The following is a 23,586-nucleotide window of genomic DNA, read 5'->3' as shown; positions in this document are numbered from 1 at the left end:
GGACGTTTTAGACGATTATAAACTAGTGGAGGAAAGGATATGAAATGGGTAAAAACCTGAAGGATGAGAGCTCGGAGTCGTCGGAATATGGTGAGTACATTTCACATCGCCGGTTACGTTACCTGGACTAGTATTTGTCTAACCTCACAGAATAGTGTCATATTCTCGGTCATATTTCTTCAATGAAAAATGTTTATTTATTTGTCTCTAGTCTAGCCTATTTGCGTTTTTCCAGTGATGAAAACACAGAGTTCCTTATGAGTGGTGACCCCTATTAGGCCTACATCTCTAGAGGTGTCACATTTGGGTCTATAGCCGATGACCGCATATCTGAGTAGCCTAATAACAATGTGTGACATTGTCAATTGCTTATTATTCAAGATGTACATACTTACTGTATAGTTATAGGCAAAGTTGATAATTGTTTTCATGACATTCAAAACATTTCAAGACATTTTACAAAAATACTACAACAATCATATATTTGGTTATTGAATATTTTAAACTGTAAAGATATTCTTGATATATAAATGCAGCAAAAAAATAATTTTCCATTTCAATCTGTGATATAAAATCAATATTCAGTAAGCATTACAGGCAACATCACATCAACTTTCTAACTCGGCTGAATAAAACGGAAGTGCACTTGTAGCTGATATTCTATGGCATGCCAATGCTTTCATGTAGGTTTTTGCATTAGATGGGGAAATATAGAGGAGGAAGTTTGAATATTTATTGTATGAAAAATATGTTTTGTTGTGAGCCATTCATTCTCTGTCAGTCTGCTGTGAGTTGTGGTGTTCATACGGAGCCATGTTTAGCATATGTCCATCTCTGGGTGTGCCTGTGTATAAAGGCTCACTGCCTTAGTGTGTCTTATTACCTGTCCACCTTACTCAAGGGCTGTATCCCAAATTGCACCCTATTCCCTAAATAGTGCACTGCTTTTGACCAGGTCCATAGGGCCATTTGGGACATAATCCAGTTTTTTGCGCGAGATGAATGGAGTCTATTGACAGTCTGGGAGTTCTGAAACAGTACTGGGATGCTTGTGTAAATAAATGAAGTTTGCATAGAGCGCAAGAGCAGAAGAGGAGACAGGAGAGTAAAAGACATGGGTAAATGAGCAGCAGGTAAACCAAAGTAAAGGCCAGGGCCCATATCCACAAAATGTCTGAGAGTAGGAGTGCTGATCTTTCCATACAATCTTATTTATTATTAACTAAAAGGCTAAACTGATCCTAGATCCTGGTATTCAAAAAGCCACTCCATGTAAATTCAGTTGCCTCTTGGATAGGTAAAGGCGCCAGTGTCCAGTGTCCAGTCTGTCCATCCTGTTTCCAAAGAAGGAAGTGGTTTCCTTTGCAATCTTATGAGGAAGCAAACATGTATTCCTATTGACAGAGTTCTTACACCCTCAGTTTGCAGAATGAGTCTATTTGACTTTCAGCTGAAAGTTTCATTTGATTGAGAGGTCAAACATTAAGGTTTTCTTTTCCTGATCAGCAGCCCTTGACGTCAGCAGTCTTTTGTGTTCTGAGGTTAAGTTTAATCTACACCAGGGGTGTCGAACTCATTTTGCTCCTGGGGCCACACTGAAAATGGGTTATATTTTCTTGCCGTCAAAATTTGCAAAATAATAGTTCTCTGTCCATCATTTTTTACATTTTCAATGCTCGCTGACTGTCTAGTGATTATTAGTGAGCTGGACAGTCAAGAAACTGTAAGAATATAGGTCCAATATAATCTCTACACAGTTCTGATTTGGTTTGCGTAATTTTAAAGTATATTGAGTTCGTTTTACCCCCCCCCCAAAAAAAAAAAACATTCCTCCCCAAAAGTTTTAATTTGTATTTTTGTACTCCAACCACCCGCCGGCCGAATTGGACCCCTGGGCTGTATGTTTGACACCCCTGCTCTAGACTGTGTGGTTAATACTGAAAAGCATGGCCTCCTGAGTGGCGCAGCGGTCAAAGGCACTGCAGTGCTTGAGGCGTAACTACAGATACGGGTTCGATCCTGGGCTGTGTCGCAGCCGGCCGCGACCGGGAGACCTTTGAGGCGACGCACAATTGGCCCAGCATCGTCCGGGTTAGGGGAGGGTTTGGCCGGCTGGGATGTCCTAGTCCCATCGTGCTCTAACGACTCCTGTGGTGGGCCGGGCGCATGCACGCTGACTTGGTCGCCAGTTGTACGGTGTTTCCTCCGTTACATTGGTGCAGCTGCCTTCCGGGTTAAGCGAGCAGTGTGTCAAGTGCAGTACGGCTTGGCAGGGTCGTGTTTCGGAGGACGCATGGCTCTCGACCTTCGCCTCTCCCGAGTCCCTACGGGAGTTGCAGTGATGGGACAAGACTGTAAATACCAATTGAGGAGAATGGGTAAAAAATATATGCACTTTTATTTTTATTTTATACAAATACAATATAAAAAATACTGAAAAGCCTACAATAATGGCCTCCTAATCATTGACCAGTCATTAGTGTGAGGTGAGCCAGGCCTAAGAGCAAGTACCAAAGAACATTTGAGAACCAAGTTTGAAAGGCAATGATTCAACTACACAAAGACCACACTGGTTTGAACACTTCTGCTGCTTTTAGCACTATAGATACAAATGCTGTCACTAAGGTGCTGGACCTGGACTGGTTTTTATTAATGTGAGATACTGTTAGAACCGAGGTCACTTGTGTCATCTCTTTATTTTTTTAGAGGCACCATGAGGTTATAATTATATATTAGCAAGCTAATATTTAGCTACATCTCCACAAAATAGTGAACTGAGAGAGGGAATTGGTGATGGAAGACTAGGCGAGCTACTGTACATCTGATTCTTCATCACACAGAAGTGTTCAAAACCGGACGGCCAGCACTGTAGTCACTGTAGACAATCTTCAGTTCATGGACCTAGCAGCATCACTTCAGAAATGTCCTTTTGGTGGATAGGATTGTCTTCTTTAGACATGCAAATGTGTTAGGTAACACCTTCCTGCAAGCAAGCTAGAAATGAATGCTCCATTCTTCTTTTTATGCCTCGGCATGCTTCAGTTAGGCTGGCGGCTAGGCGAACCGAACGAGTGTGCTCGCATACTCCCTTAAAATACTTTCGCTTGAAAAACAAGAAAGAATCGGCAATAGTACTGTTTGTCCATTTTGAGACGCTGTAGCCACACTTCCTCAAAATAGTCAGAATTAATCTACTATCTCAATAAATCTGTAATTCATTTTGAGGCTTTTGCCGAGGAGATCTTAGTTGCGCAATTCTAACTAAGATGTTTGGTGCAGTATTTCTCAATTAAAAAACGTGCATGAAAACGAGTCGTCTCTCGTTCCTTCTCTCGGTCCCAAAGCTGGGACCGAGAGAATGAAAAACAGCTTCTATCTCAAGGCCATCAGACTGTTAAATAGCCATCACTAGCACATTAGAGGCTGCTGCTGCCTATTGAAATCACTGGCCACTTTAAGAAATTGAACACTAGTCACTTTAATAATAATAAGCCATTTAGCAGACGCTTTTACCCAAAGCGACTTACAGTCATGCGTGCATACATTTTTTGTGTATGGGTGGTCGAACCCACTACCATGGCGTTACAAGCGCCGTGCTCTACCAGCTGAGCTATAGGGGACCATTCTTTAATGTTTACATGTATCGTATCTGAAGATTATGCCTTTGTTAAATGTTTTTCATGACGAAATGGAATGTTGGTTATGTTAGTATCAAAAGGCAATGTTTAGTATAATGTAACATATAATAGACAGGAAGTGTATTGTAAACTGGCCAGAAGAGGGAGCCCATCTTGTTGCATTGGTTATAAATAGGGGTACACGAAGAAGATAGGACAGAGCAGACATTAGAATTGGAGGACACTGCTCTCCGGACCACGCGTGTCTGTAAACTCATGCTGAAGCTTGTGGTCTGAATAAACCTTATGATCAATGTTCAGTATGAGCAGACTCCTTTTGTTGACAGCAATGATGACCACCATTCATCATATACGACACATGTCTTGCACTACTCATCTCATATGTATATACTGCATTCTATTCTATAATATTCTACTGTATCTTAGTCCATGCTGCTCTGTCATTGCTTGTCCATATATGTATATATTCTTAAATCCCATTCCTTACCAGTTTTGTGTGTATTGGGTATATGTTGTGAAATTGTTAGATATTACTGCACTGTCGGAGCTAGAAGCACAAGCATTTCGCTACACCCGCTATAACATCTGCTAAACACATGTATGTGACAAATAAAATTTGATTTGATTTGAACGACAACAAAGATTTTATTGAAGAATCCCTACAGTTGACCAATCAAGGAAGAATGGGCGTAGACTTCGGCTCCCAAACTTCGGCTGGCATCTAGGAAAAATGTTGTGTGCCCTAACAGCCGAAAAAACTCTTACGGATGCGAACAAAACCGTCACAAAATGACGTCATAATATATGCACGAACTGTTTCGGCTGGGTAGCGCGAGGACGCTTTTAAGAGCAAACATTTAACTGAAGGTACATCACAGATTAATTCACATTTCAATCAACATAAAATTGTCTGTTTATCTGATTGGATTGTTCAATAGCACCCTTCAGATATGTTTTTATAAATCAGTCAGATTAATATAAAATACATCAAAGATCACTGCATCATATAAGACCATATCTCTGAAATGAAAACTCAAACTCTCCTCCCTTTGAGAGAAAATGAATTTGACTTGAATGTGAGAAAATAAATAAAAATAACCAGAATTTTTTAATAATCCAAAACAATTATTGGAAGCTAAATACTTTCAAGCAACTGGTTTCACACGCAATTAGAAAAGTACATGTATTAGCATCTCAGTTTACAGCACCCAACATTAGCATACCAATGCCATTTTGTGAGAAATAAAGCAATTACTTTTCATAGCACACACACATCTATACATTCAGATGGACTACGCATATGAAAACAAACTATTCTTTGTGGCTTAACAGGAGCCATTACATTTTGTCTAGCAATCTGTCAAAGACAGCACATTCACAAAACGAACCTATATAGCCATCACAAATGGATATAGAAATTATTTAGTTGCAAAGGAAGAAATGATTAACAACACATCATCGTCAAATAATGAACATCCTACATTTTAGGAGAAAGCTCAAAATCGACCCTATGCTGAATCGAGACAGTCTGCCCCTCCCTAAATCCCAATATCTCTCCATCGTATGACCACTTCTGTGACTAGTTACAAAACCTAACTGAATAGTTGGTTCTACTCTGTGGGCCGGCAGGCTGCCTAAAATGTGCAGGAGGATTTCCTCTGCCTAGGTTCCAACAGCGCCTGACCATATGCCCTTCACTTTTACAGAAATCACAACAACGCTTCGTGGGCTGTTTGGGATTAGCCTCCTTACCTCTCCCAATAGCTGCAATAGGGTCTATTTTGGTAGCTGGCCCGCTCATACATTAGAGAGCAGCGTGGACGCACACCACACCGGTAGGTTGGACTGACTGTGCTATCCCGCTATCCTGCTATCTGTATCCGAGTCAGACATGTCACTTCGGAGCCTATTTGTGCTCTGTTCTAACACATTTGCTGTGCGTCATGTAGAAAAAACCTAGTCAAATCATGCTCTTTTTCGCATTCTTGAAGTTCTGCTTGCAACTGCTCAATTTCGCACTCTGATGTCCTCTGGAACTTTAGTCATATCAAGCATGTTCATCGCTAGTTTGCTAATTGGCAATTCATTATTCCCAAGTAAAAACACAACAAGCTCTAGGATTAACATATTCTTAGATTGTTTCCTTATACATGCCAATATATTGCCAGTAATGAAGAATTTCATCCCTAGTCCAATCAAATTTACATTTACATTTTAGTCATTTAGCAGACGCTCTTATCCAGAGCGACTTACAGTTAATGAATACATATTTATTTTTTTATACTGGCCCCCCGTGGGAAACGAACCCATAACCCTGGCGTTGCAAACGCCATGCTCTATCAACTGAGCTACATCCCTGCCGGCCATTCCCTCCCCTACCCTGGACAACGCTGGGCCAATTGTTTGCCGCCCATGAGTCTCCCGGTCGCGGCCGGCTGCGACAGAGTCTGGATTCGAACCAGGATCTCTAGTGGCACAGTTAGCACTGCGATGCAGTGCCTTAGACCATTCTTGCCTTTTTTGATCAAATCCTTAATAAGAGATGATTGCCATAACTCAAAAAATATCCATTGCTTGCATATTCACCTTCACGTAAGCTACATATTCATTATATATCGGGGAATCTAACGGAATAAACTCAAATTTAGTCCAAAGTATCCATAAGATACTGTATATCAAGTCAGAATTTCGCCATTTACTGTACTTCCAAAGTTATTAATATAATCCACAAGTTCCTAATGATACTTCGCTAGGGGCCACCATTTACTGTAGTGGGGTAATATTTCATATGTATTAGGGCTGTTCCCGACAAAACAAAAATCTTGGTAGACCAAAAGTCCTCTGTTCTTTCAACCAATCGATTGGTCAACATTTTTAAATGTGTATTTTTCCATATATTGACACATCCTATGTGTTTTAATCAAATCAAATATATTCACTGAGCTTGTCTGATGCTTTAAGCACACAGTTTGATTAAATAATTAAGACACACAAATGACTAGAGGGAGTCCGACCAGCAATTGATTTGATTGTGCTGGGCCAGGCGCTGTGTAAAAAAATCTCATATTTGGATTAATCAGACCAAAGGACAGATTTCCACCGCTCTAATGTCCATTGCTCATGTTTCTTGGCCCAAGCAAGTCTCTTCTTCTTTTTGGTGTCCTTCAGTAGTGATTTCTTTGCAGCAATTTGGCCATGAAGGCCTGATTCATGCAGTCTCCTCTGAACAGTTGATGTTGAGATGTGTCTGTTACTTGAACTCTGTGAAGCATTTTTTTGGGCTGCAATCTGAGGTGCAGTTAACTCTAATGAACTTATCCTCATTCCAGGTGACTACCTCATGAAGCTGGTTGAGAGAATGCCAAGAGTGTGCAAAGCTGTCATCAAGGCAAAGGGTGGCTACTTTGAAGAAATCAAATCTGAAATATATTACATCTTAGTTACACTTTCTTGGTTACTACATGATTCCATATGTGTTATTTCATAGTTGTAATGTCTTCACTATTATTCTACAATGTAGAAAATAGTAAAAATAAAGAAAAACCCTTGAATGAGTAGGTGTGTCCAAACTTTTGACTGGTACTGTATACAGTGAGGGGGAAAAAGTATTTGATCCCCTGCTGATGTTGTATGTTTGCCCACTGACAAAGAAATGATCAGTCTATAATTTTAATGGTAGTTTTATTTGAACAGCAAAACAATCCAGAAAAACGTATGTCAAAAATGTTATAAATTGATTTGCATTTTAATGAGGGAAATAAGTATTTTCCGGACGTTGAAAAACACATATTTTCCAGATGTTGAAATCAGGTTAATTTTCGGTTCTGAATGAACGTTTAAAATAAGTCATTTATAGATGTCTATGTTTGGACCAAATCAAGGCTGGTCCAGACCAGACAAAATCTGAACCAAACATAAACGTCTATGATTGGTTCAGATTTGGTCTGGACCAGAAACAGGAGACAAAGGGCTGTAAGACAAAGGTTTAATCCTAGACACATGGAAAGTGGGATGTATACAAATGGTACGGGGCAACAGAAGACGAACAGCAGGGTCTAAGGACTTTAGAGATGGCGAATGGACCAATAAAACGGGGGGAAAGTTTTCGAGACTCCACCCGGAGGGGCAGATCACGGGTGGACAGCCATACCCTTTGCCCGGGCCGATAGTGGGGAGTCGGGGTCCGGTGGCGATCCGCCTGTCGCCAATACCTGGAGGTGGTCTTAAGAAGAGCGGACCGGACATTCTTCCAGGTACGCCGACAGCAGCGGACGAACATCTGGGCCGAGGGTATGCTGACCTCTTCCTCTTGCTCAGGGAAGAGCGGGGGCTGGTAATCCAAGGAACATTCGAAGGGCGAGAGTCCAGTGGCCAAGCAGGGAAGGGAGTTGCGGGCTTACTCCACCCACACAAGTTGCTGGCTCCAGGTGGTGGGGTTGGCAGAGACGAGGCAATGAAGAGTAGTCTCCAGGTCCTGATTGGCTCGCTCCGATTGGCCGTTAGACTGGGAATGAAACCTGGAGGACAGGCTGGCCGATGACCCAATGAGGGTGCAGAATGCCTTCCAGAACCTGGACGAGAACTGAGGACCCCGATCGGAGACCCTGTCGACCGGAAGTCCATGGATCCGGAAGACGTGCCGCACCATAAGCTGGGCCGTCTCCTTGGTTGAGGGTAACTTGGGAAGGGGAATGAAATGTGCAGCTTTGGAAAACCTATCCACCACAGTAAGGATGGTGGTGTTGCCATCTGTAGGCCTCCTGTAGCTCAGTTGGTAGAGCATGGCGCTTGCAACGCCAGGTTTGTGGGTTTGTTTCCCACGGGGGGCCAGTATGAAAAATGTATGCACTCACTAAATGGAAGTCGCTCTGGATAAGAGCGTCTGCTAAAATGTAAAAATCTGACGGAGGGAGACCAGTGACAAAGTCCAGGGATATATGGGACCAGGGGCAATGAGGAACAGGGAGTGGTTGAAGGAGGTCAGCCGGAACTTGCCGCGTCATAGTTCCTCTCAGCGGAATTGAGACGATGGGAGAGGAAAGCGCAGGGATGCAGCTTTTGGTCCTGGACAGAACGCTGGGACAGAACGGCTCCCACTCCAATGTCCAAGGCACCAACCTCCACCACGAACTGACGGGACGGGTCCGGATGGATTAGGATGTGGGCTGTGGTTAAACGGTGCTTCAGATCCAGAAACGCCCGGTCAGCAGCTGGGGACCACATCAACGGAACCTTGGGAGAGGTGAGTGCAGAGAGGGGGGAGGCCAGGGTGATGTAGCCCCGAATAAAGCGGCTGTAGAAATGAGCAAATCCCAGGAAACGTTGCAGCTGCACTCTGGATGTGGGTTGAGGCCAATCCACCACCGCTCTCACCTTGTCAGGATCCATCTGAATGTTCCCTGCAGCGATGATGTATCCAAGAAAGGAGATAGTGGAACGATGGAACTCACATTTCTCCACTTTAACAAACTGCTGGTTCTCCAGGAGGCGCTGGAGGACTTGTCAGACATGGTGAACATGCTCTTGAGCCGACCGGGAAAAGACAAGGATGTCGTCGAGATAGACAAACACAAACCAGTTCAACATGTCACGGAGCACATCGTTGACCAGGGCCTGGAACACTGCGGAAGCGTTTGTCAGACCAAACGGCATAACCAGGTACTCGTGGTGCCCGCTAGCTGTGTTGAAGGCTGTCTTCCACTCGTCTCCTTCCCGTATCCGAACCAGGTGGTAGGGGTTCCGAAGGTCCAACTTCGAAAAGATGGTCACCCCCTGGATAGGCTCGAAAGCCGAGGAGAGGAGTGGTAGCGGCTAACGATTTTTTACAGTGATGTCATTGAGGCCCCTGTAGTCGATACACGGGCGTAGGGCTTTGTCCTTCTTTTCCACAAAGAAAAACCAAAGATTCACACAGTCTCCTCTGAACAGTTGATGTTGAGATGTGTCTGTTACTTGAACTCTGTGAATCATTTATTTGGGCTGCAATTTCTGAGGCTGGTAACTCTAATGAACTTATCCTCTTTAGCAGAGGTAACTCTGGGTCTTCCATTCCTGTGGCGGTTCTCATGAGAGCCAGTTTCATCATAGCGCTTGATGGTTTTTGCGACTGCACTTGAAGATACTTTCAAAGTTCTTGAAATGTTCTATATTGACTGACCTTCATGTCTTAAAGTAATGATGGACTGTTGTTTCTCTTTGCTTATTTGAGCTGTTCTTGCCATAATATGGACTTGGTCTTTTACCAAATAGGGCTATCTTCTGTATACCACCCCTACCTTGTCACAACACAACTGATTGGCTCAAACGCATTAAGAAGGAAAGAAATTCCAGAAATTAACTTTTAAAAAGGCACACCTGTTAATTGAAATGCATTCCAGGTGACTATCTCATGAAGCTGGTTGAGAGAATGCCAAGAGTGTGCAAAGCTGTCATCAAGGCAAAGGGTGGCTATGTGAAAAATCTCAAATATAAAATATATTTTGATTTGTTTAACACTTTTTTGGTTACTACATGATTCCATATGTGTAATTTCATAATTTTGATGTCTTCACTATTATTCTACAATGTAAAAAAATAGTAAAAATAAAGAAAAACCCTTGAATGAGTAGGTGTGTCCAAACTTTTGCCTGGTTGTGTGTGTATATATAGTTTTTGCTACTGCTCGACTAAAGAAATCTCAGACCAAACAATCGGCCTGTAGACTAAATGGGGTCAGCTCTAATATGTATGCATATTTTATATGCCTCACATGCAACTCGTAATAAGATTAAGCAATTAGCCCATCAAATGAATTATCTGACTCCATAAAATAATACAGCAATATGCCAGAGACTATGGTTAAACCATGTGCAATCAAGTATTATGCGTTTAGCTGACTAAGATCAAGGAATGGTCATGAGAATTGTCTATATTAAAGGCAGATATTTAATTACATTGTAAAATGAATGAACCCAGAGGTGTGACAATGGGGGTTGGTGAGATCAACACAGAGAATGTTGAATTCCTAAGACAACACAGACGAATCCTTGCATACAGTTGATAAGAGTCACTTCTGGGGCTGGGCCCCCCTACATCCTTTCCTCAAGCGTTCCATTTCTGCATTAGAAGAGGGTGGGGTGTGTGTAGGCCTACCTTAAGTCTCACAGTAAAAGTTGCACTGTTTCCTCTTAGGCACTGGTATGGACTCGCGCACACACACATGCACACGCACACACACACACACACACGCACATACATGCACACAACTAACTAACTATGCGGTCTAACATACCCTCCCAAAAAGTAATTATAATGCCACATCATAACCCATACATCAATATCTCTAATTGGACTAGAGCCCGACCTATGTTTTTTGGGGGTCCGACACTGAATCCGTTTTTTTGGGGGACAAAACTTACCGATATACACTACATGACCAAAAGTATGTGGACACCTGCCAGAATCATTGGCATTAATATGGAGTTGGTCCCCCCTTTGCTGCTATAACAGCCTCCACTCTTCTGGGAAGGCTTTCCACTAGATGTTGGAACATTTCTGCGGGGACTTGCTTCCATTCAGCCACAAGAGTATTAGTGAGGTCGGGCACTGATGTTGGGCGATTAGGCCTGGTTCGCAGTCGGGGCGTTCCAATTCATCCAATTCACACACTTATCAAGAGAACATCCCTAGTCATCCCTACTGCCTCTGATCTGGCGGACTCACTAAACACAAATGCTTCGTTTGTAAATTATGTCTGAGTGTTGGAGTGTGCCCCTGGCTGTCCGTACATTTAAAAAAACAAGAAAATAAGGAATTTGAAATGGTTTACATTTGAGCAATTCCATTTACTTTTAATACTTAAATATATTTAAAACCAAATACTTTTATCCTTTTACTCAAATAGTATTTTATTGGGTGACTTTCACTTTTACTTGAGTCATTTTCTATTAAGGTATCTTTACTTTTACTCAAATATGACAATTGAGTACTTTTTCCACCACTGATTGTCATGCTGAAACAGGAAAATGCCTTCCCCAAACTGTTGCCACAAAGTTGGAAGCACAGAATCATCTAGAATGTAATTGTATGCTGTAGCGTTAAGATTTCCCATCACTGGAACTAAGGGGCCTATCCCGAACCATGAAAAACAGCCCCAGACCATTATTCTTCCTCCACCAAACTTTACAGTTGGCACTATGCATTGGGGCAGGTAGCGTTCTCCTGGCATCCGCCAAACCCAGATTTGTCCGTCGGACTGCCAGATGGTGAAGCGTGATTCATCACTCCAGAGAACTGGTTTCCACTGTTCCAGAGTCCAATGGCAGGAAGCTTTACACCACTCCAGCCGATGCTTGGCATTGCGCATGTTGATCTTAAGCTTGTGTGCGGCTGCTCGGCCATGGAAACCCATTTCATGAAGCTCCCGACGAACAGTTATTGTGCTGACGTTGCTTCCAGAGGCAGTTTGGAACTCGGTAGTGAGTGTTGCAACCGAGGACAGACTATTTTTACGCACTATGCGCTTCAGCACTCAGCGGCCCCGTTCTGTGAGCTTGTGTGGCCTACCACTTAGTGGCCGAGCCGTTGTTGCTCCTAGACGTTTCCACTTCACAATAACAGAACTTACATTTGACCGGGGAAGCTCTAGTAGGGCAGAAATTTGACAATCTGACTTGCTGGAAAGATGATATCCTATGACGGTGCCACATTGAAAGACACTGAGCTCTTCAGTAAGGCTATTCTACTGCCAATGTTTGTCTATGTAGATTGTATGTCTGTGTGCTCGATTGTATACACCTGTCAGCAACGGGTGTGGCTGAAATAGCAGAATCCACTGATTTTAAGGGGTGTCCACATACTTCTGTATATATAGTGTATCTGCTGATATACTGTTTTACAGCAGGGAAATTAAAAAGTGTAATTTTTCCACGAGTTCTCATAAATTGCCATCCCAAAGAGCAACTGTCCAATAAATATGCTTCAGATGTTGATTTCTTACATTGTGACAATAATGACATCATGAAAATGGGCGCAAATGTTCAGATAAGCATGAGATTCCCTTTTTTCATCCTATTTATTGAATATCGGTTATTGGTGGAATTATCGGCCGATACCGATATAACGGTGAAAGGCCAATATCTGCCGATAATATCGGTGAACTGATATACCTGTCAGGTTCTAAATTGGACAAAAAATTGTTGATCATTCTTTTACGTCACCACTCTATCCAAGGTCAAGCCAAATGACTTGAACTCACATACAGAGATATGCATTGTTTGGGCCTTAGTACTGTAGTAAAAATGCCCTTACATCTGAGGTCCAAGTTTTGTAGGGTCCAAAAATTCCTATTCTTTATGGGATCAGATGGTGGTAAAAAGCAGGAAGTATAAACACGACATCAGGAAAGGGTCACTGCCAGTCAGTTTTCAGGTTGTGATTTGCACTAAACAGACAGATTTGTATTCTGCTATAATCTGATATTCATTTACAACCGGCAATGAGGCAGAGGAACAGGTTTCTTTGTTTGGGACATCCACATTGCTTCTCTCAGACTTTCACTCAGTGTACAAGGCCTAGCAGAAAATGCAGTGGATTCTGTATTGAATATTGTATTAGATGTTTAAGGTTATGTGTATTCTGCCAGTTGGAAGCCAACAGCATGCCACAGTCTAAATGTTTCATACAGTAGGCCTTGTAGTTAGTAGCCGCAAAACAAACAGTATGATTGTCAATATCCTATAACTTTATTGTTTACTCACTGCAAAGCTTCAGTTTTCACAGATTTCCTTTCAATATGCATTAGGCTATCTCCAGGAAGTTGTTACTAAAACATTGAGCTCCCATAAAACAGGATTAGTAGGTACAGTTGAAGTCGGAAGTTTACATACACCTTAGCCAAATACATTTAAACTCAGTTTTTCACAATTCCTGACATTTAATCCTAGTAAAAATTCCCTGTTTTAGGTCAGTTAGGATTACCACTTTATTTTAAGAATGTGAAATGTCAGAATAATAGTAGAGAGAATGATTTATTTCAGCTTTTATTTCTTACATCACATTCCCAGTGGGTCAGAAGTTTACATACACTCAATTAGTATTTGGTAGCATTGTGTTTAAATTGTTTAACTTGGGTCAAACGTTTCGGGTAGCCTTCCACAAGCTTCCCACAATAAGTTGGGTGAATTTTGGCCCATTCCTCCTGACAGAGCTGGTGTAACTGAGTCAGGTTTGTAGGCCTCCTTGCTCGCACACGCTTTTTCAGTTCTGCCCACACATTTTCTATAGGATTGAGGTCAGGGTTTTGTGATGGCCACTCCAATACCTTGACTTTGTTGTCCTTAAGCCATTTTGCCACAACTTTGGAAGTATGCTTGGGGTCATTGTCCATTTGGAAGACCCATTTGCGGCCAAGCTTTAACTTCCTGACTGATGTCTTGAGATGTTGCTTCAATATATCCACATAATTTTCCTTCCTCATGATGCCATCTATTTTGTGAAGTGCACCAGTCCCTCCTGCAGCGAAGCACCCCCACAGCATGATGCTGCCACCCCCGTGCTTCACGGTTGGGATGGTGTTCTTAGGCTTGCAAGCAACCCCCTTTTTCCTCCAAACATAATGATGGTCATTATGGCCAAACAGTTCTATTTATTTTTCATCAAACCAGAGGACATTTCTCCAAAAAGTATGATCTTTGTCCCCATGTGCAGTTGCAAACCATTGTCTGGCTTTTTTATGGTGGTTTTGGAGCAGTGGCTTCTTCCTTGCTGAGCGGCCTTTCAGGTTATGTCGATATAGGACTCATTTTACTGTGGATATAGATACTTTTGTATCTGTTTCCTCCAGCATCTTCACAAGGTCCTTTGCTGTTCTGGGATTGATTTGCACTTTTCACACCAAAGTACGTTCGTCAACTTAGTGTATGTACATTTCTGTACATTGTGATACAGTGAATTATAAGTGAAATAATCTGTCTGTAAACAATTGGTGGAAAAATTACTAGTGCCATGCTCAAAGTAGATGTCCTAACCGACTTGCTAAAACTATAGTTTGTTAACAAGACATTTGTGGAGTGGTTGAAAAACGAGTTTTAATGACTCCAACCTAAGTGTATGTAAACTTCCGACTTCAACTGTATATAGGATGTAAAGGTCTCATCCGATAATAGTTGATAGAGAATATACTAAAAGTAAATTAAGCACGATTCATTTATTTTATATTTAGGGCTTCTTAGATTATACCACAGTGTGAGACATTGTAGGCCATGGACCTAATGAACAGGCCTACATTGTAATGTAAATTCACTAAGCCATAGTTACTGACTTCATTGTAGACATGAGTGCTTTGCTTGCTTCCAATCAGTGATTGTTGTAATGGCCAACTAGACTTGGCCTGATACTCTATCCTATAGCAGCCTAATTGAAATGAACAAAATAAACATCATGCTCAACTGCATATTCCTTAGACAGAAGTGCAATGTTCAACAGGTGCTGTATCTTTAATTTGTCATTTTATGAAGGCATTTTATTCAGGGATTTTGATTGGTTTATTGTGAGGAGTCCATGAGACCAAGAGCAATATCTCTTAGAAATGTTTGGCTTGCTAAGTAGGATATAAACCAAACAAAGGTAATTGCATACTGTGATAAGGGGAATATTGCCCATTTTGAGTAGGGCTGTGACGATATCTGTATCGCAATAATTTTTCCATGGCAAAAATGAAAACACAAAGCAGACCCTACTCCGTGGTCCTTTAAAACCCTGCTGTAAATAAATAAATGTGACTCTGGATGACAACAGAATGATCTTTGTTTCCAACATAAGGGCTGTTTTCCTAAAGAAGTTAAATCTGCTTCGTGTTTTGGTTCCTTGGCACGATACTAACGTGCAACGCGATACTGGTTTTGTCCCGGCCCTAGTTGTGAGTGACCATGACACGCAGGGTTTCAGTGGAAAATGTCTGATGGAATATATTTGGGGGATCGCTTTCAAAATTCACTGCTCTGCTTTGAGCCTACTCTCTCCATCTTTGAATTCAAATTCATACTGTCCCTTCTTTTTCATTTGAGGCTACCTTTCTTTTAAGGGTGCGTAAACCATCAAATTTGCCATAAATACATTGACTTATGCAATGTAGAGATATGAAGAGAGGAACGATGAAAGATGTACAGTATATCTTAATAGATCTCTTTTACCATCTCTTGCTCTCTGTTTTTCTCCATTGGCCAAGAGTTGCCCTAGTGTTCCAGGAAGTGACTCTAAGCAATGTCATTCCCGTAACCCAGTCATCATCATAACCCAGTCATCACCACCAAAACTCTCCAGTGTCTGTACAGATTGTACGACCTGCTTCAAGGTCTTATTATTTTTGCTCCATTTCAAGCTGAAGACTGTCGCTCATTAACTCACTGAGTTGCATACTAACAAAGGCCGCTCTCGCTGCATAGCAACAACCCCCCCCCCCCCCCAACAAACCCTCAAACTCAGTCACGTAATTCTCTCCATAGACTCTCACACACAGTAGAGCTCTTTTGAATATCAATGCAAAATGCCATTACCGAGAGACGTTTTCCCTACTTATTCAATCTGATCTGACTAACAACACCATCACACACTGCTATCAGGTTTTTGTGTTAATGTGCAGTCATTGTAAATACCTTCAGAAAATATAGTTAAATTCTGTTATTGAACCATTATCTCTCTGCCTTTTCTTTTCAGGGGAACCTGCTCAGTATGACCCCAACTTCAATGGACCCATTCGAAAAAGGTAGCCTCTTCCAGTATCTCTCTCTCACTCATGCTCTCTAGAAAGTCTACAGAGCCTAGCCCTAACTACCACTCTATCTCTGTGTGCAAATTGTCCATTGTATGTCTCAAGTGCCTTTCGTAGGCATACTTTCTGTCACATATTTTTCAGCCTGGGGGCATCTATGCCACAGCAATGCTCAAAATCACTATTTGTGTTATTGTCTCTCCATTCTCCCTCAGAGGCTGCACTGACATAATCTGCTGTATTCTCTTCATTGTCGTCATCCTTGGCTACATGGCGGTGGGGATTTTGGGTAAGATGGGCCTTCTACGCACCTCCCACCTCTCTCTCAGACCCTCTCTCACTTTCTCTCACACACACTTACGCATTCCGTATTGTGTTGCTTTTTCTTCTCTCTCACTCAGTCGCTTTCTTTCTCTCTCTCTCTCTCTCTCTCTCTCTCTCTCTCTCTCTCTCTCTCTCTCTCTCTCTCTCTCTCTCTCTCTCTCTCTCTCTCTCTCTCTCTCTCTCTCTCTCTCTCTCTCTCTCTCTCTCTCTCTCTCTCTCTCTCTCACTATTAGATGACGTCCGATTGCTGGCGTTATCTCTTTCTGCCTGTCAATCTCTCTTTATGACTCTTACATCCCTTTTGAAACTCTGGTGTCCTCGCCATAATGCCCTATGTAAATGTAGTATTAGCAGGCAGAACGCACAGTCCGGCCATGATGGCTAAACAAAACAACAGTGACATAATCGCCCTGGTCCCTTCCTCAATTCCAACAGCTCGTCAAAACGCCACTCACAAGTGAGAACAGCACCTCCATTATCGAGAGTGCACTGAAAACATAAGCTTGTCATTGATTCTATGATTTTCTGGCTTTTCCCCTCTTCAAAGTCTATGCCCTCACCCTTCTCTAGTATTATAAGGCATCTCTATAGCCTTGATATTCTCCTCCTTTTTGTCTTTCGGTCGAAAGGCCTCCCTCTCCGCTGACTCCCACCCAGAGTGGTTCCAAAGAGCAGTTCCAAAGCAGAAGCTCACCCTTACCCACGACATCCATGACCTGTCATCAAACACATTCCAGCAGGAACTCACTCTGCCTTTTCTAAAGTCAATAGAGCTGCCTGATAAGAAAGGAGGTCAAATGAATATATTGCCAATGTCAATAGCTTATTATGTGATTAATGTGATAGGTTATTGTTCATTGACCGGATATAGAGTAGGCCTTTTATTGAAAGGAGGCAGGTGGTGGTTTAGTACATAAAACAACCAAAACCAAATGAAGTAATTGATGTACAGTGCATTCGTAAAGTATTCAGACCCCTTGACTTTTTCCACATTTTGTTATGTTACAGCCTTATTCTAAAATGGATTCAATTGTTTTTTCCCCTCATCAATCTATGACTGGAACGAATTGCAAAAATCTCTGAAGCTGGAGACTCTTATCTCCCTCACTAACTTTAAGCATCAGTTGTCAGAGCACCTTACCGATCACTGCACCTTTACACAGCCCATCTGAAATTAGCCCACCCAACTACCTCATCCCCATATTGTTATTTATTTTGCTCATTTGCACCCCAGTATCTCTATTTGCACATCATCTCTTGCACATCTATCATTCCAGTGTTAATACTAATTGTAATTATTTTGCACTATAGCCTATTTATTGCCTTACCTCCGTAACTTGCTACATTTGCACACACTGTATATATATTTTCTGTTGTATTTTTGACTTTATGTTTTGTTTTACCCCATATGTAACTCTGTGTTGTTGTTTTTATCGCACTGCTTTGCTTTATCTTGGCCAGGTCGCAGTTGTAAATGAGAACTTGTTCTCAACTGGCTTACCTGGTTAAATAAAGGTGAAATAAAAAATAAATAAAAAACGCACAATACCCCATAATGACAAAGCAAAAACAGGTTTATTTATTAAAAATTAAAAACTGAAATATGACATTTACATAAGTATTCAGACCCTTTACTCAGTACTTTGTTGAAGCACCTTTGGCAGCGATTACAGCCTTGAGTCTTCTTGGGGATGGCACTACAAGCTTGGCACACCTGTATTTGGGGAGTTTCTCCCATTCTTCTCTGCAGATCCTCTCAAGCTCTGTCAGGTTGGATGGGAAGCGTTGCTGCACAGCTATTTTCAGGTCTCTCCAGAGATGTTCGATCGGGTTCAAGTCCGGGCTCTGACTGTGCCACTCAAGGACATTCAGAGACTTGTCCCTAAGCAACTCCTGCGTTGTCTTGGCTGTGTGCTTAGGGTCGTTGTCCTGTTGGAAGGTGAACCTTCGTCCCAGTCTGAGGTCCTGAGCGTTCTGGAGCAGGTTTTCATCAAGGATCTCTCTGTACTTTGATGCTGCCACCACCATGCTTCACTGTAGGGATGGTGCCAGGTTTCCTCCAGATGTGACGCTTGGCATTCAGGCCAAAGAGTTCAAACTTGGTTTCATCAGACCAGAGAATCTTGTTTCTCATGGTCTGAGAGTCCTTTAGGTGCCTTTTGGCAAACTCCAAGCGGGCTGTCATGTGCCTTTTACTGAGGAGTGGCTTCTATCTGGCCACTCTACCATAAAGGCCTGATTGGTGGAGTGCTGCAGAGATGGTTGTCCTTCTGGAAGGTTATTCCATCTCCACAGAGGAACTCTGTAGCTCTGTCAGAGTGACCATCGGGTTCTTGGTCACCTCCCTGACCAAGGCCCTTCTCCCCCGATTGCTCAGTTTGGCAGAGCGGCCAGCTCTAAGAAGAGTCTTGGTGGTTCCAAACTTCTTCCATATAACAATGATGGAGTCCACTGTGTTCTTGGGGACCTTCAATGCTGCAGAACATTTTTTGGTAACCTTCCCCAGATCTGTGCCTCGGCACAATCCTGTCTCGGAGTTCTACGGACAATTCCTTCGACCTCATGTCTTGGTTTTTGCTCTGACATGCACTGTCAACTGTGGGACCTTATATAGACAGCTGTGTGCTTTTCCAAATCATGTCCAATCAATTGAATTTACCACAGGTGGACTCCAATCAAGTTGTAGAAACATCTCAAGGATGATCAATGGAAACAGGATGCACCTGAGCTAAATGTCGAGTCTCATAGCAAAGGGTCTGAATACTTATGTAAATAAGGTATTTCTGTTTTTCACTTTTAATACATTTGCAAAAATTTCTAAAAACCTGTTTTCGCTTTGTCATTATGGGGTATTGTATGTAGCTTGATGAGGGAAAAAAAACGATTTAATCAATTTTTAGAATAACGCTGTAAAGTAACAAAATGTGGAAAAGGGGAAGGGGTCTGAATACTTTCCGAATGCACTGTAAATGAGCTTTGTATGTTCATTTAGTTGCCTTTGACAAATGTATGAGTCATTTTCTCTTGTATTCTTTGACTGTGGTAAATGTATTGGTGTCCCCATCTCTCTGTTAGATGTTGATGTGTTTTGTTTTTATATTTCCACCAGCATGGCTTTATGGTGATCCCCGGCACGTCCTCTACCCACGGAACTCTACCGGAATGTTCTGTGGCATCGGGGTGAATGAGTAAGGACCTCTCTGGTGTCCATGATGTGTTTGAACTTGAAATCCTTTATGAACCATCAACTATTATTTTACTCAGAAGTTCAGAAGACCTGAGGCTATGTCATGTGAATTTACTAATCATGCATTTTTGCCATAAATGCAACAGATAAAAGCAGAAAATCTGGCCAATCCAGTCAGACATGTCATCTGGGTTAATAATTCAATCTTGGCATGCCTCACTATACAGTATGTCGAACTGTCATATTATATTTTTCATTCACAATGCATAGTTTGCATTGTACTCACAGAATCCTCACTGTTAACTTTTCCTTTCCCAGAGCTCAACCCAGTGTGTTCTACTTTGACATACTGAAATGTGCCACATCAATCAACATCATGGCCGCCAGCCTTAATGGGTTACAGTGCCCCACCACACAGGTACAGTAACATTACACTATAATGTCCTAGTTTCTCTAAAGGCTGATGTCAGGAGTAATAAGGAACTCTGTGCTCATCTACAATTTACATTGTGTGTGTGTGAGTGTGTGTTCCTGGGTCAAATTGTATTTATATGTAATGTCTTCACCAAGCCGTTCATACAAGTTCTCTTCTATTTCATTTTCATTTGTGTGAGGCCTTTTTCTCATGGTCTCTATGTCCCAAAATGTCATGTGTATCTACATATCTGGGACAGGCATCACGTTTCAGTCACAAAGTGAAGACCTCTTCATTCCTCACCCTGCAGGTCTGTGTGGAAACGTGCCCAGATGTGTTCTGGGCTCTGAATCCTATTGCCTACTTACCGAAAGCCAAGCCACAAGACTACTTCAACCAATCACTCTGCGTGCCATCCTTTGACCTAGCAAGAACTACACTGGTAAGTCCCATCCATTTACAGTGCCTTGCAAAAGTATTCATCCCCCTTGGCGTTTTTCCTATTTTGTTGCATTCCAACCTGTAATTTAAATGGATTTTAATTCGTAGTTCATGTAATGGACATACACAAAATAGTCCAAATTGGTGAGGTGAAATGAAAACAATTCTACAAAATAAATAACGGAAAAGTGGTGTGTGCATATGTATTCACCCCCTTTGCTATGAAGCCCCTAAATAAGATCTGGTGCAACCAATTACCTTCAGAAGTCACATAATTAGTTAAATAAAGTCCACCTCTGTGCAATCTAAGTGTCACATGATCTGTCACATGATCTCAGTATATATACACCTGTTCTGAAAGGCCCCAGAGTCTGCAACACCACTAAGCAAGGGGCACCACCAAGCAAGCGGCACCATGAAGACCAAGGAGCTCTCCAAACAGGTCAGGGACAAAGTTGTGGAGAAGTACAGATCAGGGTTGGGTTATAAAAAAAATATCTAAAACTTTGCACATCCCACGGACACCATTAAATCCATTATAAACAAATGGAAAGAATATGGCACCACAACAAACCTGCCAAGAGAGGGCCGCCCACCAAAACTCACGGACCAGGCAAGGAGGGCATTAATCAGAGGCAACAAAGAGACCAAAGATAACCCTGAAGGAGCTGCAAAGCTCCACAGCGGATATTGGAGTATCTGTCCATAGGACAACTTTAAGCCGTACACCTCACAGAGCTGGGCTTTACGGAAGAGTGGCCAGAAAAAAGCCATTGCTTAAAGAAAAAAATAAGCAATCACGTTTCGTGTTCGCCAAAAGGCATGTGGGAGACTCCCCAAACATATGGAAGAAGGTACTCTGGTCAGATGAGACTCAAATTGAGCTTTTTGGCCATCAAGGAAAACGCTATGTCTGGCGCAAACACAACACCTCTCATCACCCCGAGAACACCATCCCCACAGTGAAGCATGGTGGTGGCAGCATCATGCTATGGGGATGTTTGTCATCGGCAGGGACTGGGAAACTGGTCAGAATTGAAGGAATGATGGATGGTGCTAAATACAGGGTAATTCTTGAGGGAAACCTGTTTCAGTCTCCAGAGATTTGAGACTGGGACGGAGGTTCACCTTCCAGCAGGACAATGACCCTAAGCATACTGCTAAAGCAACACTTGAGTGGTTTAAGGGGAAACATTTAAATGTCTTGGAATGGCCCAGTCAAAGCCCAGACCTCAATCCAATTGAGATCTGTGGTATGACTTAAAGATTGCTGTACACCAGCGGAACCCATCCAACTTGAAGGAGCTGGAGCAGTTTTGTCTTGAAGAATGGGCAAAAATCCCAGTGGCTAGATGTGCCAAGCTTATAGAGACATACCCCAAGAGACTTGCAGCTGTAATTGCTGCAAACGGTGGCTCTACAAAGTATTGACTTAGGGGGGGTGAATAGTTATGCACGCTCAAGTTTTCAGTTTTTCTGTCTTATCTCTTGTTTGTTTCACAAGAAAAAATATTTTGCATCTTCAAAGTGGTAGGCATGTTGTGTAAATCAAATGATACAAACCCCCCAAAAACCTATTTTAATTCCAGGGTGTAAGGCCACAAAATAGGAGAAATGCCAAGGGGGGTGAATACTTTTGCAAGCCACTGTACCTGGAGCTAACTCTGCAAATAGCACTGCTGAGTCATTTAAAAAGGCATAGTCAATTGATTAATAATAATAATAGTAATACTCTTAGCAAAAATGTTTATCTTTCATTTACAATATGTAGAATCTATGAGAATAGAAAGGTTCAGAACTTTTGTGAAACATCACAGCACAGTTGAAAAATAGAAAACAAAACTGGATGGTGTACAGAGATAGATGGGAGGGGTTGAGTGGAGCTGAAGGGTGGGACTAAAAACAAACAAAAGATAACTATTGTAAACTATACCGTGTCAGTAAAATGTATATAGTATGTATAAGCTGGAAGTAGAAGCCTGACTTGTTGTCCATTCTTTACTCCAATTAGGGGAGGGATGGTAGGGTTAGGGGAAAATAATCAAGGAAAATATATTAAATATATATATATTTTATATATATATACAGTGAGGGAAAAAAGTATTTGATCCCTTGCTGATTTTGTATGTTTGCCCACTGACAAAGAAATGATCAGTCTATAATTTTAATGGTAGGTTTATTTGAACAGTGAGAGACAGAATAACAACAAAAACATCCAGAAAAACGCATGTCAAAAATGTTATGAATTGATTTGCATTTTAATGAGGGAAATAAGTATTTGACCCCCTTTCAATCAGAAAGATTTCTGGCTCCCAGGTGTCTTTTATACAGGTAACGAGCTGAGATTAGGAGCACACCCTTAACGGGAGTGCTCCTAATCTCAGTTTGTTATCTGTTTAAAAGACACCTGTCCACAGAAGCAATCAATCAATCAGATTCCAAACTCTCCACCATGGCCAAGACCAAAGAGCTCTCCAAGGATGTCAGGGACAATTGTAGACCTACACAAGGCTGGAATGGGCTACAAGACCATCGCCAAGCAGCTTGGTGAGAAGGTGACAACAGTTGGTGCGATTATTCGCAAATGGAAGAAACACAAAAGAACTGTCAATCTCCCTCGGCCTGGGGCTCCATGCAAGATCTCACCTCGTGGAGTTGCAATGATCATGAGAACGGTGAGGAATCAGCCCAGAACTACACGGGAGGATCTTGTCAATGATCTCAAGGCAGCTGGGACCATAGTCACCAAGAAAACAATTGGTAACACACTACGCCGTGATGGACTGAAATCCTGCAGCGCCCGCAAGGTCCCCCTGCTCAAGAAAGCACATAT

At 42.1% G+C, this 23,586-nt stretch overlaps 1 protein-coding gene across 1 annotated transcript in view; it reads left to right on the top strand.

Annotated features, from left to right (window-relative positions):
• Positions 1–44: 44 nt before the first annotated feature.
• The window catches only part of LOC311120038 (choline transporter-like protein 4), a gene marked incomplete at both ends in the record, with an annotated part of 38,729 nt that continues 15,187 nt past the window's right edge, over positions 45–23,586 (top strand). Inside the window, 6 exons of the mRNA XM_084157805.1 lie at positions 45–90; positions 16,332–16,380; positions 16,602–16,675; positions 19,820–19,898; positions 20,216–20,315; positions 20,623–20,754. Coding sequence (XP_084013931.1) covers positions 45–90; positions 16,332–16,380; positions 16,602–16,675; positions 19,820–19,898; positions 20,216–20,315; positions 20,623–20,754 — 480 coding nt within the window. The remainder of the gene's footprint in view (positions 91–16,331; positions 16,381–16,601; positions 16,676–19,819; positions 19,899–20,215; positions 20,316–20,622; positions 20,755–23,586) is intronic.

Source organism: Coregonus lavaretus, assembly GCF_964263955.1.
Source record: "Coregonus lavaretus genome assembly, chromosome: 3".
Taxonomy (NCBI): domain Eukaryota; kingdom Metazoa; phylum Chordata; class Actinopteri; order Salmoniformes; family Salmonidae; genus Coregonus; species Coregonus lavaretus.
The sequence above is the reverse complement of the archived record's forward strand: the minus strand, read 5'-3'. Positions and strand labels throughout refer to the sequence as shown.